Source organism: Loxodonta africana, chromosome 3 (genome assembly GCF_030014295.1).
Source record: "Loxodonta africana isolate mLoxAfr1 chromosome 3, mLoxAfr1.hap2, whole genome shotgun sequence".
Taxonomy (NCBI): domain Eukaryota; kingdom Metazoa; phylum Chordata; class Mammalia; order Proboscidea; family Elephantidae; genus Loxodonta; species Loxodonta africana.
Window position 1 is genome coordinate 44,243,721 of NC_087344.1, and position 22,490 is coordinate 44,266,210.

The 22,490-nt window shown below is 55.2% G+C and overlaps 1 protein-coding gene across 2 annotated transcripts in view; it reads left to right on the forward strand.

Moving 5' to 3' along the window:
• Positions 1 to 21,340, forward strand: part of TMEM201 (transmembrane protein 201) — a 30,703-nt gene extending 9,363 nt beyond the window's left edge. Inside the window, exons 4-11 of one of the 2 annotated variants that reach the window (XM_010593138.3) lie at positions 118 to 294; positions 1,583 to 1,935; positions 2,575 to 2,778; positions 9,117 to 9,349; positions 10,752 to 10,823; positions 11,483 to 11,782; positions 12,546 to 12,683; positions 13,986 to 21,340. In XM_010593138.3, coding sequence (XP_010591440.1) covers positions 118 to 294; positions 1,583 to 1,935; positions 2,575 to 2,778; positions 9,117 to 9,349; positions 10,752 to 10,823; positions 11,483 to 11,782; positions 12,546 to 12,683; positions 13,986 to 14,083 — 1,575 coding nt within the window. In that variant the 3' untranslated portion in view covers positions 14,084 to 21,340. The remainder of the gene's footprint in view (positions 1 to 117; positions 295 to 1,582; positions 1,936 to 2,574; positions 2,779 to 9,116; positions 9,350 to 10,751; positions 10,824 to 11,482; positions 11,783 to 12,545; positions 12,684 to 13,985) is intronic. The other variant, XM_023552078.2, reaches the window with a different exon arrangement.
• The last annotated feature ends 1,150 nt before the right edge of the window (positions 21,341 to 22,490 follow it).

The following is a 22,490-nucleotide window of genomic DNA, read 5'->3' on the forward strand; positions in this document are numbered from 1 at the left end:
GGGGCCAGGTCTACATCCAGGCTGGGCATGGCAGTTGGAGGGGCAGCCTCGTCTCTCTCAGCACCTCTGCCCTCCCCGCCCCCCGCAGACTCTGAGCCTCTGCCCCTCTCCCTGCAGAGCAGGTACGACGAGGAGATTGAGGTATATCGGCACCACCTGGAGCAGATGTACAAGCTGTGCCGGCCCTGCCAGGCGGCCGTTGAGTACTACATCAAGCACCAGAACCGCCAGCTGCGCGCCCTGCTGCTCAGCCAGCAGTTCAGGCGCCGGGAGGCTGACCAGTCCTGCGTACAGGTCAGTTACAGGGGTGTCATGGGCACATGGGGGCATCCCAGTCCTTGCATTGGTGCAGAAAACCCCTTCGCAGAGGGCCAGGCCCTCATACTGTAGGTCCGCTCTTTGGAGTTGAGGCCCTTTTCCTTGGGGAAGCAGCCTTCCTGGGGGGGCCTGGTTCCCAACCAGCCCCCCAGCCCCTTCATGTCATCAGTCCGCATGGATGTCCCAGGAGAGTGGCCACAGTGACACGTTCGTGGTCTGCACCCTTCAGCGCACACTTCCCGTTGCCCGCTGTCTCTGAGTGCGTGCATTCCTTGCAGCACCCCTGCCCTGCACTCTTAGGCCTGGGACCCCTGTTTACAGCTGCGGAAACCGAACTCAGGGCGGCTGGGTAGCATGCCTGGGACCACTCCCCTAGCTTGCAGTGGACTCTCTGGCTAAAATCTATTATTACCTTTTTTTTTTAATAAAACCTATTGCTGTCAAGTCTGTCATAGTGATCCTATACGACAGAGTAGACCTGCCCCATAGGGTTTCAAAGGAGCCGCTGGTGGATTTAAACTGCCGACTTTTTGGTTAGCAGCCGAGCTCTTAACCATGGAATGGTGTGGTTGTTTTAAAGAATCAGATAGAGTAGCAAGTAGAGTTAGAAGTGAAAACCATCTGCCTGCAAAGAAGCTGCAGGCCCCACCCCTCTCCCTTCCCCAGCTGTGCCCTGTGACCAGTTGGTCTGTGGTTTCTGACCACACGGCTGCATCTCTGCCACTATGGCGTTCAAGTGTTTGCACAGCGGAAAACAAGGCAGACTCCGTCATCTGGGCTTTTTGGGTTCTGTGACTTGTAAGACTCCTTATCTTGGCTGTCTTTTTTAATTTAATTTTTGTCAGTGTTATCTGTATGTTTTTTGCAATTCCAGTTAACATCCCAGTAGGAATGTTTGGTGACACAATGCCTGGTAATTCCTTTGGGAGAACAAGGTTACTGTGATCTGGAAGGTTTCTCTAGGGGAGGTTGTGGGGCAGTGCCCTCCCACTCAGCAGCTTTCCTGGGGGCATGGAGGCCCAGAAAATGGGGCCGGTCCATGGAGCAGGAGGTGAAGTGTAGAATCTAAGCCAAGAACATTCGAGAGTTTAGGGTCTAGTGATCTTTGATCACCAGGAACTGAGTGGCTCCTTCAGCGAGTGTTGCAGCCCTAGCCAAACTCCACACTACATCCAGAGCCCGCACCCAGACAGGGCGGCAGGCAGGGCAGTGGGGGACATGTGGCCATTGCTGCTGACCAGCCTCTCTTCCTGCCTCCCTCCAGAGCTTCTGTTCCTCGGCTCTGAAGGCCCCAGTGCAGGTCATTGTGCTCCGAACCCTCGCCTTCCTGGCCTGTGCCTTCCTGCTGACCACCGCACTCTACAGCACAGGTGACCCCTTCACCCCGGGGGCCGCCCTGCCCCCTGCCCTGCCACCTGGTGGCAATGGCTCAGCTGCTCCTGACAACGGCACTGCCCCAGTGGGTGAGGGCTGGCAGCAGCTGCTGGGTCTGCTACCAGAACCTGCGGTGGAGAAGTTGCGGGAGGCCTGGGCCTTTGGGCAAAGCCACCAGACAGGCATCGCGGTGCTTGGCCTGCTCACCTGCCTGCTGGCCATGCTGCTGGCTGGGCACCTCAGGTGAGTGTAGGGCTGGCGGGTAGGGGTTTGCACCCTAGATGACTGTCCAGGACAGTGCTGTGGAAAGGAGGGTGCTCGGGGTGGAGCCAAGAGCCCAGGTGTGCTGGCCGAGTCAGTGCATTGGCCCCAGGCAGCACTCATGTGTACGTGGAACAAGATGTAGTCTCTGTTCTCCAGTGGTTGAGGGTCTGGTGGGTAAGACAGGCAAGGCAGTGGCTCTCAGAGATAGCCCCCTGCTCACTTACTGTGTGCTGGGCCAAAAGTACCTCATCTGTGAAATCGGGGTGACAATAACCACCTACCTTGGGGGGTTCAGTGGGGTGTTTTAGTCCCTTGCTGTCCTTGCCTGAGCAGCAGCAGGCCCCAAACCAAGGGCTGCGTCCACATCATCTTCCTCCTCAAGGTGACTTGAGGGAGGGTTCCTTAGCCCCATCTTACAGACTATAGCTCTGAGGCTGAGGAGAAACCCTGTGGCCTGCTCAGAGGCGGTATTCCAAGGCCCATGTTCTCTCTTGGCTCTGGGATCTGTCCTGATCTGGGCCAGGCCTAGGGCCTGTGGATTAAGGAGGCAGGAAGGGCTGGGTGGGGAGGGCTTATCCTGCCCGATGGGCACTCACTCTGCCCCGCTGTTCCCTGCAGGCTCCGGAGAATTGATGCTTTTGCCTCCTGCCTGTGGGCCCTGCTGCTGGGGCTGCACCTGGCCGACCAGTACCTGCAGGCCACCTCACCCAGCTGGCTGGACACAGTCAAGTTCAGCACCACGTCCCTGTGCTGCCTGGTGGGCTTCACGGCAGCCGTGGCCACGAGGAAGGCGACAGGCCCGCGGAGGGTCCGGCCCCGAAGGTCAGAGAAGCAGCAGTGACTGCGGGGGGAGGACAGACGGACGGACAGGCCCAGAGCTTTACCTCCCAGCCCAGGGCAGGGCTTTTCTCTCTCTTTTCCGTCTTTCTTGCCTGCCTCACTCCCATTCTGCCCAGCTTATAGCCTGGGTCTGGCCCAGCCTGGCACTTCCCTGATGAGCCAGGCCTTCCCCCTGCCCTTCCCAGCAGGACCAAGCCACCTCCTGACCTAGGGTGTTCCCCAGGTACCCTCTAGCTGCTTTTACTGCTGCCACCTCTCTGGCCAAAGACCCTTTAGCTGCCTCCCCCGGGGACAAGCTTGCCTGTGACCCGAGGCTTCCTGCTGGCAGCTCCAGGCCCCCACCCTCACCTCGGCCATCTCCTGCCTCTGACACCACTGAGGGGTGCGGCCCTGGTCTTGGCTTCCCTCTCGTCTCACCCTGTCTCTGAAGCCCTAGGCACATGCAGACTGGACCCTCACCACATGGCCTGACCATTCGGGCTATGTGACACAGGCAGGCGGGGTGACAGGGACCAGGGCAAGGCCCCCTCATCTTTTTCCTCACGTGGACCCTCTCCTTGGTCCTGCCTGTTGCTGGGCCAGCCTTGCTAGAGGCCAGCAGGGCTGGAGGGGTGGGTCTTGTCCCTCTAGAGCTGCCCCCAGCACCCTGTTCTCAGACCTTCTGGAGACTGTTAGCCCTCAGCCTACTTCCTTGGGAGTTGGGAGTACAGTTCCTGGGCCCAGCTGCCTGCAGGGCAGACCCACATCAGGAAGTCCTGCTTCTCCTCATGGCCAGGAGGTGGTCTCTTTACTGCCAGGCCCGCTGGGAGTGGTCCTGGGTCGGGGGGGCGAGGGGTGGGCGCAGCGTTCACAGTCTTTCCCTTCTTCATCCATTAGTTGTCTGGCTCTACTGTGGGCCAGACAGACAGCACCGGGCATTCATGCCCTACCATGCCACCGGGGTGCCCTGGCTCCACCCTGCCAACTGGGCCCTCCACACCTCTTCCTGGGCCAGCCAGGGCTTCCTGGTTCAAGGCTGCCGCTAGCTGCTGGGGCCTGCACCCACCTCCACCCTGCTGCCTGGAGTTGTCCCCAGTTTCCCCCATTCACCCCATATGATGCCTGGAACCAAGGTGTAGGGGCTCAGGCTGCCTGAGGATGTGCCGGTCCATGATGATAGCAGACTATTTCTCCTCTTGTCTCTCTGGCCTGTAGTCACCACCCTCCTCCAGCCCCTGGCAGCCACTCACGGAGGGTGCTGTGGGTGCCTGCTCTCCATTTCCACTGCAGGGCGGCCGCAGAACCCTCGCAGCCTCCCACCCTCCAGGGCCACCACCTCCCTTCCTTGAGTTGGGTGGGGAGGGAGACTGGGGACTGACTCAAAGTCACCAGAGGGCTGGCCTAGGGATGCCATCTCCCAGAGTCAGCCGCCCCAGGGGAAGGTGTGTGGCCTCGGCACAGACCTGCTACTCTCCAGCTGTGTGGTCTTGGCTAGGCCCTTCCTGTTCCCAGCCTCAGTTTGCTCTCTACAGAGTGAAGGGCAGACCCTCTCCAAGACCCTTAGAGTGTAGTCTCAGCAGATCTCACCCTCCTTTCTTCCCTACTGTCCCTGCCTCTGTCTTTTGTTTGGGTCCTGCTAGCGTCAACTCTTGCCAGCCTTGGTCTCCTGTCCCTGTCACCAGGGTCAGGGCCTGGAGCAGGTCCCAGGGTGAAAACTAGGAGAGGTGGACCCTAGAGCCCACTGCGTACAGACCTACAGCATAGCCCTGGGCAGCTAGAGCACATGACCTCTTGGGGCTCAGTTTCTTCTTCTGTACTTTTTGGCACCATGTGACTGGCTTCCACTCACAAGCTCTGGTGAGGATCACACGAACTGGTGCATATGGGCGCGCTCTGAGAACTGGAACCGTGTCCGCGCTCTGAGAACTGGAACCCTGTCCGCTCGTAGAGAATGTTCCCTGGCAGGGGGTTGCATCAGAGAAGGCCACACAGGAAGGTGGACCACAGCTATCCCCTCCCTGGTGTGGCGCCCTCTGGTGACCCCAGGCAGGCTGCACCAGCCCCTGCACTCCATGTCTGCAGGGCTCAGGGAGGGCAGGCTCAGCCACAGGGCTACCAGCTAGCTGGCCCAATGGGCCCATTGGTGTGAGCACTCTCGCGCTCAGCATGTTAGGATCCTTGGTGCCCTGGTCATGCCTAGGTGGAGCCCTGCAGAGGGGGCGCATGTCGTGCCTGAGCCCCGCTGTTCAAGGCAGGCCTGAGAGGCTGCCCCACCCCATGCAGCCAGATAGCAGCGTGCCCCCTCCTTGGCATCTGTCCGTGTGCGAAGACCCTCAGTGCTTGAGGAGACCTTCTGTGACAGTCCCTCCCCTACCTGTGACAAGGCCTCAACCTCTCTGGCCAGCTTGTTTTCTGCTGCCCTCATAGTATGAAGGGTGGGGTGAAAACCACTGTGGAGAGACCTGAAGGGGTCTATGTTTTCCCATGGCAGGCTCAGCGGGGGCAGAGCCTGGAATCCCGCCCATTGGCCAGAAGCCATTCTGGTGGTGTGCCTTGGGCGGGGGGGCGGGTAGGGGAGCCACCTGCCTGTGCCCCACACTCCATGCCCCCAGCCATGGCCCCTCAGAGAGCAAAGGCATCAGAGTGGGGCCCATTGGCTGTGCCTCCCCGTCCCTGTATGCTGGCATCTCTTCTGGAGGAAACTGACAGTGAGATGCTAATTACTGCTTTGCTTGGCATTGGGTAGAAGCAGGACATCTGTGTGTATGTATGTATTTAAATTAAATTATTTATAATAACCGTAAGCTCTCTTGCTGGCCAGGAGCCCCCTGCTAGGCAGACGTCTTTACTACTTCTAGCAGAGTATGGAAAGACAGACTGCCTCGGGAGAAGAACCTCTTTAGAGGAAGGGCTCCCGACCTTTTTAGAGTTTTGTGTGGCTTTTTAAATTACCCATCTGTCCCTTAAATTTTCATGAATAGGATATTTATTCCAACCCCCTTTTGATGTTACTGGCAACGACGGAGGAAGTGCTGGCGTCCCTGGGATTATGGCTTGTTACTGAGAATGTGTCACCCCTGGGGATGTCCCTTTCCTCCCCCACGGCTGGGGACAACCTGTCAGAATATCACAGGTCGGGTAGGATCATCCAGGTGGCGCACCTGGCTGTCTGCGCCCTCCTGTTCCAGCCCCCGCCCACGGGCCCTCGTTCCTTCGAGTTACCTCCTACGAGTTACCTGAGAAGGCTGCTCCAGTAACACTGGCCCAGGAACAGACCGCCAGGACTCGTCCTTCTCCAGCCCCAGGGCCCCACCCCACCCCACCCCAGAAGGAGCTTGTGTCTTTTCTGACTGTTCTGAGTCTTACTGTCTTTCTGTGTAGTAGATTGTGGAGAATTGTCTAGTACCCTCTAATCACTGTAAACACCACTCCTGGCCACCGACGCTGGTTTCGATGCCATGTTTTCAATAAATGCCTCCCGGGCCCGCTTTCTACCGGTTTGGCTTCAGGTGCCATGTCTTTTTTGTTTATTCCTTCGTGTTCCTTTAGAAGTGTTTCTGTGCCTGGGAATGGGGAGGGGGCTTGGGGTACAGGCATGTCCACGGGAGTCAGGCTGGCAGTCAAGTATGGAGCTGGTATCCTGGGCCCAGATGGCTCAGGGCCCAGCTCTTTTCACCTGCCTTGCTGGGTCACAATGGCTACTTAAAACCTTGTCTTCTTCATTCCACCCTCAACCAGGGCTATTTGGCTGGGGAAAACTGCCTCCCCTCGGTGTTGGATCAGAGTAGGACATGCCTGACCCCTCCCCAGAATCACTGTCTTCCGAGGTGGGCGTGAAGATTTGGGTTCTGGGCTCTTAGTCCATCTCTGAGACCTGGTTTGAGGATGCAGGGCAGTTTGGGGGCTCTCACCAAAAGGAACTCCAGTACCTTTGGAAGCTCTTAGGAGCATCCCTTGGGAGGTCCATCCTGGGCTCTCCTAGCTGCTTCTGCACCCTCTTCCAGAGTAGGGTCCTCCAGCGATACGGTCATGATGGGAGTTCACACTTGGAGCTTTACAGGGATCAACTGATTGAGTGATGTTACTGTTTAAGTGTCACAGCAAGAGGGGTCAGACCTCCAAGAACTTTCTCTCACCCCCGCCGGTACCAGCATATCCAGTGACACCAGAGACCAAGTAGGACATTTGCCAAGTAGACAAGAGACTGGAGTGTTAATCAGCGGGGCAGTCCCAGGTGTGAGCAGGATCTGGAAAAAGTGGGAAAGAGCTGGCAAGACCCAGCTTTTCCTGGCCCCAGGTGGCCTCTCTGCGGCTCAGGCAGCCCACTCGGAGCCTCTCATCCCACTGCGCCACCACAAGGCTTGCGGCTACTGAGACCCCCAGCCTGCCTGCTTCAGGCTGAGTGCAGTGGCTTTGCCTGTGTGCTGCCCAGTGGGGGCGGGCACGGGAAGCCTGGCACAGGGTCCTGCTGCCATCTGCTGGGAGGGCCTGGGCGTGTGCACGTGCATGAGGGCCCCAGTGCCCTGCTGTCCTCACTGCTCGTCCGCAACAGACTCTACAGGAGGAGACGGGCACCCACTCTCCTACAAAGGCTCCCCGCACGTTGTCAGAGCAACTTGTTCCCAGGCTCCAGCCCACCTTGGCTGCCCCTGCAGGTGCCTGGCACTGTCTTCCTCCTGGCCACTGCCCAAGGCCATGGTGCTATCTTGCCAAATGACATCACACTTCTAAAATGGCAACGCGAAGTTGTATTTTCTACTTAGAGGTGGAACCGCCCCCAGATGTCCCTTGGGGGCAGAGAGGTGGGGGGTCAGACAGGCTTGGGAGGAAGGCCAGTGGATAGAGCTTAGGCATATCCAACCTGGGGCACATCCTGCCTTGATTTCCCCATGTTCCCCAAACACTGGGCCTTGCCTTTGGTTCTGAAGTCCAGGTGCTTTGGAAGGCATTAGAAAGGTCACATGATTCTCCAGCAAGTCAATGGCTGACCCCATACTTTCCCTATAAAATGCTTTTAAAAGGCAGGGAGGTGAAAATAGCTCGGGAGATCTGTGGGACTGGAACCATAGCTTGGCTAGTGATGCCCCAAGCAGTCCGTCATGACACACGCCAAAGGCCTTAGCCAGCCTGCAGGAGGGCCCAAGCCAGCCTGCCTGCTTGGTGGCAGCTGTCAGTGGGCTCGCTTGTCCCTGGGGACTGAGGTAAGGTTGGGCTCCCCGCCATTGGCGGACTAATGTATTAACTGCCCCACCCCTCTCTCCCCTCTGTAATCAGTTGCCTTAATCAGAAGCATGGTTGACCTTCTGGCTTGGGGCCCTCAGGCCCTGTTGTGTGATTTGTACTCTTCTCGAGTTAAAGAGACACTGTCACCTTTTGTCTCTCGGGCAGCATTTGCTGGTAGTTGTCAGAACTTCCCTAAGCTTCGAGTTTGGTTTGTGGCCTGGTGGTCAGGTCTGTGACAGCCTCTTTCCAGGGGGAATTCCAAAGCTTGCCACCACCCCTCTGTGCCACACAGGGCTGTGGAGGGAATCTCCCAGCATCCAGGAGCCCTGGTAGCGCAGTGATTAAGAGCTTGGCTGCTAACCAAAAGGTTGGCCTGTTCAAATCCTCGAGCCACTCCTTGGAAACCCTGTGGGGCAGTTCTACTCTGTCCTGTAGGATTGCTATGACTCGTAATCGACTGGACAGCAGTGGTCATTTTGTTGGTTATGAGTCAGAATTGACTTGATGGCAGTGGGTTGGTTCTGGTTTTCCAGCGTCCAAGAGCAGGAGGCTGTCCCCCATGGGCAGCACAGCCATGGGACTCTGAGGAGTCGGGCCCTGGGGAACAGAGGACATCTAGGTTGCCACCTGGCTTCAAGAACTCCTGCTGCAGCCTTCCTCCCCGTGGTCCGAGCTCGACTGCTCTGTTGGGCCCTGAGGTCACCAGAGGCTCTGGACACAGAACAGGAAGTGCCAAGGACAGGGCCAAGCCCGTTAACCTTGATGGAGTGCCTGGCTCAGGGCTGGGTGTTTTTGCCTCAAGGCAAAGGGATGGCGTGAGGTTGGCAAGGGCGACAGTGTCACTTTAATACCGAGACTCGTAGTGAAACTAGTTTGCTGTGAGCCTGAAGGGGGTCGGAGGGGCATGCTGGGAGGGGTGGGTCATGCTGGCACCTCCCAGCCACCCGCTCCTAATGGCGTGAATGTGTTGGGACTGCTTTCTGCTTTAACTAACGCACGCCTTCTCCGGGGACCCAGACTCAGGCCCCCTGGCACGGTGGGGAGGGGTTCAGACCAGCTGCGCAGAGGCCTCCTGGGTTGACGCTTTTCCTTCTCCTGGGCCCACTGGGCTCCCGCAGGTACTTCCCAGGAGACCCTACTGGCCTCTTCCCCACAGTTCCCAGCCTGACCATCCCCTGCCCGGGGGTCGGAGGTGCCTCACCGGCTCTGCTCATCCCCACCCCACCTGGTTTCCTGCCCCTCACCAGCCAGCAGCTGTTTCGGTCACCCCGACGGGCCTCACCCTCCTCCCTGCCAGGCCGCCTCCACCGGGCCCTCTCGCTGGGAACCATGCCCTCTCTGACCCGAGCAGGTAAGAGGCACAGATGCTGGGCACAGGGTTTCTGGGGAGCAGGAGGTGGGAGGTCATGCCAGAGAGCAGGCGGGGCTCTTGCCAGCAAAACAGGCAGAACTGGGCCCAGGTCCCAGTGCATCCAATCCGTAGCTGGCCTTGGCCAAGTGACTTAACCTCTCTGAGCCTGTTTCCCCTCAGAAAAATAGAGGTGATAGAGGAACACGCCTCGGGGTGGTTGTGAGGGTTGAGAATGATGTGCTTAAGGCCTGAGAAGGCACCAGCCGCAGTAGGTGAATGTACGTGGTTGTTGGGGTTTGTCTTTTACTGCCATTCTCACCATTGTTACCACTGTTGTGGTTGAGGCGTGGGAGGCTGGAGCCTTCCCATGAAGTCCAGAAGTCCAGGGCATTCAGTTCAAGTCACTGGTCAGCATACTGAGTGCTTCTGCCAGTGGACTCCGGGGTAATGAAGACCTGGACACCGTCGTCAGGAGTTACCAGCCACAACGGAAGACCCTTGTCTCCCCTCACCTTTCCCGACAGGATCTCCAGGCAGTTGGCTGGGATTCAGATCCAATTTTAAACATACTCTGAGCCCTACAAGTGTTTTGTGGCCGAGCCTCTGCCGCCTTTGGAAGCGCCCTGGTGTGGACTGGGTTTGCCTCCCTCTTTGGACGCTGTGTCCAGGGGCTGGCTCCCTGGGTGTCAGGCCTGGTGCTGGGGGGCTGCAAGCTGGGATCCTATTCTTAGAGTCTGGCTGGGATCTTGGTCAAACCAGCAGGAACAGTGCTCTCACAAGACTCTGATTGTCCCTGCTTGGGTCACATGACCACCCTTAGCCCTTGGCGTGGGATGGTGTGGGGGAAGGGTGGCCGTGTACTGTGGCTGCAGGCCCTTTAGAGCCAGCAGGTGGGGGAGGGCATGTGGCGGTCACCTGCTCTTTCGTCATTAAGTTCTTGTCTGGCACTTGGGGAAGATGAGACCCCTGAGATGAGGTCCCGGTAGTTGGGGTGTACTTGTTTCAAAAAAAGGGCATTGTGCTCCATCCTCCCGAGAGTCCACACAGGCGGTGGGGGCTCGGCTTAGTGGAGGAGCTGGAACTCAAGATGGCTGGAAAGCCGGGCCTCACAGGGAAAGAAGGGCACAGAAAGTGGTATCGGAGGACTTGAGCCCATGCCCAACTCATCACTGAAACTTGCCCTGGGTTTTGGTTTCTTAATTCCACAAAATGGGAGTGATTGCTTGGGCCTAGCTCAAAGGTTGTTTCAGGGGTTAGTCAGAGCCTGTGTTCTCACGCAAGCATGGTATGAGTAACAAGGATTGGATTTAGACAAGATGGTCTGGGAGTCATGGGGCACGAGAGCAGGTAGGAGGCACAGAGTATGCAAGCTGACCTGGTCCCCACTTTTCTTCCACTCCAGACTCAGGGTATCTGTTCAGTGGAAGCCGCCCACCTTCTCAGGTGACTCGGTCAGGGGAGGTTCCTGTTCCAGGTAAGGAGAACTGATAGCTAAGGGCGGGGGGGGGGCTGCCTCAGGTGTGGGCAGCATGTCAGGACCAGGGGCTCCAAGTGTGGTGGGGGGGAGTGATTAGCACATCCTTTGGGGTCAGACAGCTTTGCAACAAAACACCAACCTAACACCCCCAGCTGCGCAGCCCTGAGCGAGTAGCCCTCTGCCTCAGTTTCCTCCTCTGGAAAATGGGGCTGATGGTTATTGGGATTAGATGACGTGGTACCTCTGGAGCATCCAGCATACTGTATTTGCCATCATCGTACTGGGGAACCCAATGAAGAAGCTGCTCTTGGGAGCTGGCCATCAGCAGGGGCCCAGGTTAGCTGACCCTATGTCTCCAGAGGGTGTGCCTTTCTGGGCCCTTAGCCAAGGGGGGATCAGGGGCTTGGACAGAAACTGAGGGCAGGGGGGGACATGGTTGAGGCTCTGTGAGTCTTCTGTGCCTGGCAGGGTGCAGGCCCTTCCTCCTGGTTTCCAACAGATGCCCTTCTGCCCCCCAGTTGCCCTGCAGCCATCCTTTCTTCCTGGGTTAATATATACAGAAGCCCCAGGAACACAGAGCACACAGTGAGCGTTAAGGCAACAGCAGCAAGCATCATGCCTTATTGTCGTCGTGGTTTTGTCACTCCCCCACCCAGACTACTTCTCTCTGCTGTCCGGGAGCTGCCTCTCCTCCTCACTGCCCTCCCCCGCGCCCTCTGTGGCCGGCTCCTTGGCCTCCAGCTCCAGCTCCCTGCGCCACCGCAGACCCCTCATCAGCCCTGCCCGGCTCAACCTGAAGGGCCAGAAGCTGCTGCTGTTCCCGTCACCCCCCGGAGAGGCCCTCAACACGCCAAGCAGCTCGGATGAACCCTCTCCCCATGATGGCAGCCTCTTCACCATTGAGCCATCCCAGGCCACCCTGAAGCCACCCCCGAGGGACACCAAGCACACTGTGGGTATGGCTTGGTGGCGTCTTGAGGACCAGGGGCCAGCAGGGATGGTGGGTGGCTGGTGTGGGACAGGGCCCTGCTGAGGCCTTGCCTTCATGACTTATGTCCTCTGTGTAACCTGGGCCTGTGTTGCTCAGAAGGTGGCACTGCTCCTGTCCACGTGTGTGCGGTCACTCTCCTAGCCCCAGGCAGCCCAGCCTGGAGATCTTAGACCCCAGCTAGAACACTGCCCTGTGCTGGCTGATTGCCTCTTCCTTTCCACTTGGCCTTTGGATCCTCTGCCCCTCAGGGTGGATCTGAAACAGGCCACACACTGCCAGGCTGCATTAGGGCACAGATTTTTGTTTTGCTCAAACAGTGTTGCTCTTCAGAGCATTTTTGAAAGTTTTAATCAGGCCCCAACACTTAAAATCTAGTCATTTTCCACAAATGTGTAAATATCCTATGTCTTTTACAATGTCAGAAGATCTGGCTGTCCTGGGCCTGAATCCTGCCCAGGCAAGCAGAGGTACCTTCTCTAGCAGGGCCCAAGCTCGCTTGTCCCAGCCCTGCCCCACTGACTAACCCATCCTGAAGCCCCACTAGAGTTTGCTACCCTGATCTCAAAGCACCTGCCTTGAAGGAAGGACTAGCCTCCGGCTGGAGCAGGTGGGGACTGGCACTGACCACCATTCCCAAGGCCCGTGTCCTGGGTGAGAGGTGGAGCTGCCCCACATCTGTCACTGGGGCAAGCTGTCAGCACCTGCTGAGCTGTCTTTTCTCTCTGCAGACATGGGAGCAATACCAGAAAGAGGCCGTGCCTATAGCAGCCGCTCCATCAAGAAGGAAGACGACTCATCCCAGTCATCCACCTGTGTGGTGGACACCACCACCAGAGCAGGCTCGGAGGAGACTGCTGCCTGGAGAGGTATGTACCATACCACATTAGGGTGGGGCGGGGGTGAGCGGGGGCTGCCACCTGGAGAGGTCTGCCACTGCGCCAGTGCAGGGCAGGGGTGGCGGGGAGGCCAGTTCCTGGAGAGGCTTGTGCCCTGACATGGCAGGGAGGGCAGGGGAGGCTGCAGGTCTGAAGGAGCTGTTGGGTCTGGGACCCCAGAGGGGACTACAGGCCCTCTAACAACTGAGGGTGGATTAGATAACCACCCAGCAGACAATGCCCCGGTCCCCGCCCCCCAGGATTAGGGTCTAGACCTGCCCTATTCGTTACAGCAGCCTGGTGGTTATTTAAACGTAAATTCATTAAATAAAAAATCCAAGTCATCAGCTGCAATAGGCATGCTTCAAGTGCTCTAGAGTAGCGTGTGGCTGGTGGCCTTCGTGCTGGACCAGCAGATAGGGAATATATTCTTTGTCAAGGAACACTCTCTTGGACCGAGCTGGTCAGCAGAGTGTGGTAAGAGGCCAGTGTGCTTCTGGGCACCTGGTGGCCTGGGTTCAAACCCTGCTGACCAGGGCAGGGGGTGAGGTAAGATCAGTGGTTCTAGGCAAAGCGCCCAGCACCTGGTAAGCACTGGACAGGGTTGTCCACCAGCCCATTAGTCTCCCCTGTGGGGAAGCGCCTGTACTGATGAAGGTGGACGGAGCAGCTGAGCAAGCTTTCTTGAAAAGGGTCCTTTTGAGCTGAACCTTGAAGCTAGGGTGGCCTCACACCAGGCTGGAAGTCAGGTGTGGCCAGCAGGGTGACACAGGCTGGGGGCCGACTGGCCTGGGTCAGTGGGCGTGACCTTGGAGGCTGGGCAGTCGCTTGTCTCCCTGAGCCCCAAGCTCCTCATCTGCAGGCATGGGGGCTGCAGCCCACTCCTTGCTGAGGTACAAGCACGAGGAGCCCAGCCTAGTGCCCACCCGGTGGTATGGGTTGGTAAAGGCTGCACCTCCAGGGACGTGGCACTTCAACAAGGGACCATGGGCAGGCTTGGGTGGCCTTTCCAGGTGGGGAGGCCTTTCCGGCGGGGAGGGCCTTCCAGGTGGGGGGTCCTTTTTAGGTGGGGAGGCCTTTCCAGCTGGGGTGGCCTTTCCTGGTGGGGAAGCCTTTGGGCCGGAAAAAGACATGGGGGTGAAGTCTCACCTATCTAGGAGGGTGCCTTCGCAGCCCCCAGGAACTATGTTCCATGGACAGGCGTGGATGCTCTGCCAGCTGGCCCCCCATCCACATGTCCCCACTGTCTCCCTTGAATTTTGCACCCTTGACCAAGTCTCTCTGCCCTTGCAGGTCGTTTCAACCCCTCCCTGGTCCGAGGCCTCCTGGCTGTGAGCTTGGCTGCCAATGCCCTCTTTACCTCAGCCTACCTGTACCAGAGCCTGCGCTGACCCACAGCCCGGCCACCTCCACCACTGCCGCTGGCCACCGGGGCCGGAGCGATCGGCAGCCAAGCCTCAGAAGCCTCCTTGGAGCAGCCACCACTGCCTCTGCCTGCCCCTTGAAGGCCATGACCTCGTGGTTGCAGAGAAGAGTGAAGGGAACAGCCAGTAGCTGCCTGCACAGTGGGACCCTCTCCTGCCCCAGGCTACCCCCTCCTCAGCCAGGTGGCTGCAGGCCTAAGTGGGTGTTCCTGAGCCACACACCTTGCTCACTGATTCCAGGGCTAACATCGGGGATGTGTTTGGTGCTGACGCTCTGATCCCTGGGCCTGGGACCCCCAAGGGACTGCCGGCCCTGGGACCCCTGCCCCCATCATCCAGCCTGGCCTGGCAGGAAGGCCAATACTACTGCACCTGGAGAGGAGCTGGCAGGGGCCGCCGCCCTCCTCCATCCAAGGCCGCGGTCACATCCTGCTACTGTACTCCCGGAGCTGCCCTGGGGTACCTCAGAGCGCATAGAGCTAAAGGCTAGGGGGTGGGGGGGTGGTCCTACTGTCACCACGTCCTCTCCCCATGAACTTGCCCTTCGGCAGGCCCCTTGAGGATGTTGTCCTCTCCCATCCTGCCCTTTTCTGCCCCCTAGTTCTATCCCTCACCTAGCTGGAGGCTCCTCAGAACTCCTGGGTCTCAGCCACCTAAGGGCCCTTCCAGGCCCTCAGGCCCAGTGTAAGCACCTGCCCAACCTCTCCTGTCCCTCTGTTTTGTTACCTCTGGTGACCCTCCCAGGAAGCAGCCCCATTAGCCACGAGTGTACGGAGCCCAGGCCCCCCTCCCCGTTATTCCCTTGCTAGACCCTTCAACCTACATTGGGCAGCAGGTCAGGGCTTGGGCCCCTGCCCTCAGAGGAGACTGACCTCCCGCACATCTGGCTCCTGTTGGCCACTGGGAGCCCAGGCCACCTGGCCTGGCTTCCTTTCCAACCCCTTGGCTCCTGCCACTGACCTGACTGATACTACAGTATCAGTACATGCCCCCTCCCTCTCTTGTGTTGGGGATGGTGTCCCAGGCTGTCCCCAGAGAGGAGGATGGCAGGGCCTTGGTCTGGCGCTGGGACCCTCGAGATGCTATGAGGAGGGGGGAACCGTGTGCACCTGCAGGTGTCAGAGCCACCTTCCCCATTGCCCAGGCCTTAGATGAGGGTGCTAGGTGGTGCGTGTGTGCACGTGTGTGTGCCTGCGTGTGTGCAAGTGCACATGTCTGTGGTGCAGATGGCATCGGGCGGGCCTCGGTGAATCCCGAGGCTTGTGAGAGAGGGTCGCGGAGTGGAGGAAGGACCTTCACTCTCATTCAGGGATAAAGGTTAATTTTATTTTTGTACACATTTTTGCAGGAAAGGCATTCTGCTGATGGGCAGACGCCCAGTTCTCCCTGCCAGGGAGGTTGCATTTTCTTAAGCTGTGGGTGCTTTTTTAATTGTTTTTTTAACGTGTGGGTAAGGAGATTGCTCAGACTTCAGCCCCTACTCCCCATTCCTGTCCCGAGAGCTGCTGGTGCTCTCTCCTGCCTTTTCACCCCCAGAGCGTGGGGAGGGGTTGTGTCCTGCCAGAGACAGTTCCACTCAGAGGTGGTGCCTCAACCCCGCTTTGTATGGTGGGCACGTGTGTCGGGTTTTTAAGTTTTATTTTTGCTTAACAAAGCCAAACACCATTCCCAGTGACCCTCCTCTCTGGCTCTGGGACGAGCCCAGTGGCTCCTCCTGCCCAGGATGCCCATACCTGCACCTGGCACCCTGCAGGAGGGGAACAGGGGCTGGCGAGGGAGTGGGTTTTACTTATGTTCTGTTTCAGACAAAAAACACACCTTATTTTTCTTTACAAAAGCAAAAAAAAAAAAAAAAAAGGAAACCAAAAAAGATACCAACCTTTGAACTATACCTGAGTCCATTTTGTCTTTGTTCTTGTTTCTTGTGTGGCTCTGGCCCTGGAGAAGGCCCCAGGTGGGGCGGGAGTGAGCCCAGCGGAGGGAAAGTGACTCCATCCATGTGTGTGTTTGTTCACTGTAGAGCTCAGGTGGACACTCAGGTGGACTTCGGGGCTCACTGTGGGGTGGCAGGCAGGTGGGCAATGCAGGTGACTACCTGGAGGCGGCTGAGGGCGTGGCTAGAGAACCTCAGGGCCTGGGATAGGAATGGGGAACAGGAGCTTCCTGAACAGAGAGGAGAGAAGGGCACCCCAGATTGAGCAGCCTGGCAGATGAGCTCGGCTTGTACCCTCAGAAAAGTCCACCTCGCCCAGCCACCCTGACTGTCCTAGGCGGCAGGGAGAGGATCATCTGCAGGGAGAACCAGGGCAGGGGCCTTGTCTTCCTTGAGCCCACTGGGGCTGTCACCCTGCCGGCCACTAAGCATCAGCACCTGCAAGTGCGGCGCTGGCCAGGAGGCCCGTGCAGGCCAGGAGGCCCGTGCAGGCCAGGAGGCCTGGCTCTGGGGAGTGCAGTCAGGTTGAGCTGACTTGGCCCTGCTGTGGTGCCTGTACTGGGGTGGTGAGCTGGGCGTGTAGGGCGCCAAGCAACAGAGGCACACTCAGGTTTGTACAGGTGCAAGTGGGCACCAGGAGGGAGGCTCTGGAAATACGGCGCCTGGGCAGCGGCAGCCTCCTCAGCCATGCACACCGAGCCTCCTACAGACACAAGCTGTGGCATCAGGTGGGGTTGGGGTGACGGTGAGGCTGTGTGCCCGTGGGCCTCAACTTAGTTCTAAAATATTAGGGTGGCTATCTGGGTTGATGTGATCCAGCCAGGAAACGGAGCAGCGGGAGCTTCCAGGAAGTGTTACGTATGGCCACTCAGTGGGGCGGGATGGTGAACTGGAGCCCCAGGCAGTCTGGAGGCAGGGTGGGCAGTGGTGCCCTTACCCAGAAGCCACCCCTCTGCAATGGGAGCCAAATGCAGGTGGAGCCACAAACACACCCCATAGCTCCCAGACATGATGTCCCTGGAGGCCTAGGGTAGCTACTGTATCTTAGTTATCTAGTGCTGCTGTAACAGAAATATAAGTGGGTGGCTTTTACAAACTATTTTATTTTCTCACAGTTCAGGAGGCTGGAAGTCTGAATTCAGGGCCTGGTTCTAGAGGAAGGCTTTCTCTGTGTCAGCTCTGGGGGAAGGTCCTTGTCTCTTTTCAGCTTCTATTTCTTGGTTCCTTGGAGATCTCCTGTGGTGTGCCATCTATCTTTTCCCATCTGTGCTTGCTTCCACGGTTGATTGCTTAATCCACTCTTGTATATCTCAAAAGAGACTGACTTAAATTATACCCTATGCTAATACTGTCTCCTTAACATAACAAAGACAACCCGGTCCCAAATGGATTATAACCACAGGAATACCAAAAAAGCAGACCCATTGCCATTCAGTTGATTCAGACTCAGGCAACCTAGAGGACAAAGTAGAACCGCCCCACAGGGTTTCCAGGGAGCAGTGGTGAATTGGAACTACCGACCCTTTGGTTAGCAGCAGCCGTATCTCCTAACCACTATGCCACCAGGGCTCAACCACAGGTATAGGGGTTAGGATTTACATGACATATACTTGGGGGACAATTATATTTGGGGGACAATTCAATCAATAACACCCACATCTTAGATGCCATCTCAGACAATTCTGCGGGCACAGGCACTAAACATCCCGTGTTATGTGTGAAGAAACACAAGCCACACCCATCCCTCGTGCCCCGCCCTGGACGCCCCTACCCCACCCTGCCCGCCCCTGCTCCCCAGCCCTGCCGTCATCCCCCGCCCCGTCCCGCGGGGAGGCAGTCCAGTTGAGGGCAGCCAGAGGGGAACTCATCACAGCTGCGGTGTTTTTGCGAGGATATCTTTTTTCCTTTCTTAGGTATCTATATTTTCTTACTAATGTTTTCTTCTGTGGCTTTCTTAGAAAAGGAAGACATGGTTATTGTAAAAAAAAAATCTAGAAATACAAGTGAGAGGAAAAAAAAAAGCCCATAATCCACAGCTAAAATGTTGATGTTTGTCTTGTGTCCTCTTTTTTCCCTGTGTATACACGTACATATTTATTTGTATGAAAATAGTATATAACATTTTGTAGCTTTATTTTTTCACCTGACAACATCATGAACACATTTCCAGATCATTAAATACGCTTTTTCATCCCTTTGAAAGGCTTCCTTCCAGTATGTGCGTGGATGATTCCTCTTTTACCTTCCCCTACTGCTGAGCCTCTAGAAGGCTATTGTCAATTGCTTTCATCATTGGTACAGAGACTCTGGTGGCATAGTGGTTAAGAGCTATGGCTGCCAACCAAAAGGTCAGCAGTTCAAATCCACCAGGCAATCCTTAGAAACTGTATGAGGCAGTTCTACTGTGTCCTATAGTGTCACTATTAGTTGCAATGGATTTGGGTTTTTTTGGTACAGAGACCCTGGGTGGTACAAACGGTTAAGGAGCTAGCCAAGAACAAAGAAGGCAAGTGGCAGGTTGGGAGAGGGGGCGGCAGCATGGACAGGAGGGGGCAGGGTGATGGAAGGTGGGGAAAAGGGGTGTCTGGTGGACCTCTAGAATCATGACTGACTGGGTGGGGTGTCCCTTCCTGACCTAGGGAGACTAGAGGGGAGCAGGTGGGGCAGAGCACCTTGTACATTCCGCTTTAAGCATTTGCACGGGAGGTGGGTGGAGACATCTATGGGCGCCGGACTGCTGCGCCCACTGCCTGGAGCATTCTTCCCTGGTGCTGCCCGCAGGCCCATCTCAGCTGCAAGTTCACTCCTTTGAGGACCTTCTCCAGGGGTTCCCCATTGTTCTCTGTAAACACCCTTGTGCTCACAACCATTCAGTTACAGGTTGTTTGGCATGACGACTTGCTCACCACCTCCCCCTTTAGAATGGAGTTTCCACTAGAGCGGAGACCTGGGCACATAGTTAACCAAACTAGCCAGTTAGAGTGAAGTTGATTGAGACTCATAACTGCTCCATAGGGTTTTCAAGGCTGTGACCTTTTGGAAGCAGATCTCCAGATCTGACTTCTGAGGCACCTTTGGGTAGATTTGAACTGCTAACTTTTCAGCTAGTAGTTGAACGCTTAGCCATTTGCACAACCCATGGACTCCTGGCACGTAGTTGAGGCCCATGAAATGTTGAATGAATGCATGCAACGTGCAGGTAGACCCAGGTCTCAGCTCTGAGGAGAGGTTGGGGAGAGATGCTTGTTTGGGGTCCCTGAAGACCAGATGGGGGAATGTGCTTCAAGCTGCAGCCTTTGGAGGCTTTGCCTGTGGAGCTGGTGGGAACAACCCGGGCAGAGCTGAAGAGAGAATCGAGGTTTGAGCCCAGGGGAAGCACTGTGGAAAGGGCCGGAGGTGACCTGGGGGCTTAGTTGATTTAGGGGCCATGTATATTCCATCTCCAGGGAATTAGAGAAGTCATTCTGCTCCAATATGGCAGGGTTCCTGTCTGACGTTCCAGGCAGGAGCAGGGCACAGTCCTTGCCCTCCAGCGCTTATAGTGCTGGGAGAAATGGGTACAGGCAGGATTAAAGGAATAATCACACAAAGAATTAATGATGACTATTGGAAACCCGGAAACACTGTTGGCGTAGTGGTTAAAAGCTATGGCTACTAATCAAAAGGTCAGCAGTTCAAATCCACCAGGCACTCCTTGGAAACTCTATGGGGCAGTTCTACTCTGTCCTATAGGGTTGCTATGCATCGGAATTGACTCAACAGCAACAGGTTTGATTTTTTTTTTTTTTTTTTGGTATCCTAAACCTAAAATGTACCTAAAGCGAATGGAAGAAATGAAGAATTAAAAAAGAGTTGAACAGAAGATTTCAAAGGGTTGGCTTGAGAAGATAAAATGAATTATTGTAATGACATGCACAAAGACCTGGAGTTAGAAAATCAAAAGGGAAGAACATGCTTAGCATTTCTTAAGTTGAAAGAACTAAAGAAAAAATTTAAGCCTTAAGTTGCAATATTGAAGGATTCTATGGGCAAAATATTGAATGGCATACGAAGCATTAAAAATGGAAGGAATACACAGAGTCACTGTACCAAAAGGAATTGGTTGATGAACAACCATTTCAGGAGATAGCATATGATCAAGAACCAATTGTACTGAAGGAAGAAGTCCAAGCTGCACTGAAGGCATCGGCTAAAAACAAGGCTCCAGGAGCTGATGGAATACTAATGGAGATATTTCAACAAAAGAATGCAACACTGGAAGCACTCATTTGTCTATGCCGAGAATTGTGGAAGACAGCTGCCTGGCCATCCAACTGGAAGAGATCCAGATCTGTGCCCATCCCAAAGAAAGGTGATCCAACAGAATGAGAAAATTATTGAGCAATACCATTAATATCACACACAAGTAAAATTTTCTGAAGATCATTCAAAAGTGGTTGCAGCAGTACATTGACAGGGAACTGCCAGAAGTTTAAGCTGGATTCAGAAGAGGACATGGAATAAGGGATATCATTGCTGATGTCAAGTGGATCTTGGCTAAAAACAGAGAATACCAGAAAGATGTTTACCTGTGTTTAATTGACTATGCAAAGGCATTGGATTGTGTGGATCATAACAAATTATAGATAACATTGCAAAGAATTGGAATTCCAGAACACTTAATTGTGCTCATGAGGAACCTGTACGTAGAAGCAGTCGTTCGAACAGAACAAGGGTATATTGCATGGTTTAAAATCAGGAAAAGTGTGCATCAGGGTTGTTTCCCTTCACCATATTCGTTCAATCTGTATGCTGAGCAAATAATCTGAGAAGCTGGACTGTGTGAAGAAGAACAGGGCATCAGGATTGGAGGAAGACTCATTATTAACAACCTGCATTATGCAGATGACACAACCTTGGTTGCTGAAAGTGAAGAGGACTTGAGGCACTTACTGATGAAGATCAAAGACTACAGCCTTCAGTATGGATTGCACCTCAACATAAAACAAAAATCCTCACAACTGGACCAGTAAGCAGCATCATGATAAACAGAAAATATTGAAGTTGTCAAGGACTTTATTTTACTTGGATCCACAATCAACCCCTATGGAAGCAGCAGTCAAGAAATCAAATGACCTATTGCATTGGGCAAATCTGCTTCATAAGACCTCTTTAAGGTGTTAAAAAGCAAAGATGTATTGTGGGGAGAACAACTACAGTCACATAACAATATGTGTATAAGTTTTTGTATGAGAAACTGACTTGAATTATAAACTTTCACTTAAAGCACAATTAAAAAAAAAAAAAGCAAAGATGTCACTTTGCCATGGGTCAATCACCTCATATACATGCAAAGCTGGACAGTGAATAAGAATGACCAAAGAAGAACTGATGCCTTTGAATCAGGGCATTGGCAAAGAATATTGACTATACCATGAACTGCCAGAAGAACAAACAACTCTGTCTTGGAAGAAATACAGTCAGAAGGCTCCTTAGAAGGGAGGATGGTGAGACTTCATCTCACGTACTTTGGACATGTTATCAGGAGGGACCAGTCACTGAAGAAGGACACCATGCTTGGTAAAGTACATAGAGGATTGATGAGAAAGAGATAGTCCCTGAACGAGATGGATTGACACAGTGGCTGCAACAATGGGCTCAAGCATAGCAACGACTGTGAGGATGGCGCAAGACCGGGTGGTGTTTTGTTCTATTGTATGTAGGGTCTCTATGAGTCAGAATCGACTTGATGATGCCTAACAACAACAACTATACCATTCTAAGCCTGGAGCCCTGGTGATTCAGTGGTTAAGTGCTCAGCTGCTAATTGAAAGGTCAGTGATTCGAACCTACCAGCTGCTCTATGGGGAAAAAAAGACCTGGTGATCTGCTCCCATAAAGATTGCATCCTTGGAAACACTATGCCAGTTCTACTCTGTCCTATAGGGTTGCTTTATGTGGAAACTGACTCAAAGACAAGATTTTTTGGTTTTGTCCTAAGCCTAAGAGAGAGAATTCTGCAAGACAGCAGGGGCCAGGAAGTGTCCAGAGCCACCCTGAAAATTGAAGCCTCTGGATGGGGTGGGAAGGAGGGGCAGGCTGTGCTGATAGGCGTGGATGGGGGAGGTGGAGGCAGGGGGAATGTCAGGTGGAGGCTGCTGAGAGAAGTGGTCATGTGCTGTTTAGCACTTCATGTTGCAAAGGCCTGAGTGGCCTCCTCCTGAGCCAGGGTTTGGGAGCTGAACCAGGATGCTGGTGGCCCACAGACTGTGAGAACCCGGGATGCCCCCGGGGAAAGCACATCCCCAGTCTCATTCATGATGGAAGACCAGGGGAGAACAGGGTCTGATTTATACAAGTTTTCTTCCTTGGGTCCCTTTTGGGGAAGGTGTCTGTGCCACCCACACTCAGAGTCTGCAAGATTTAAGACTAGGGTAGGGCTCTGGGTAAAGGTAGTCCCCC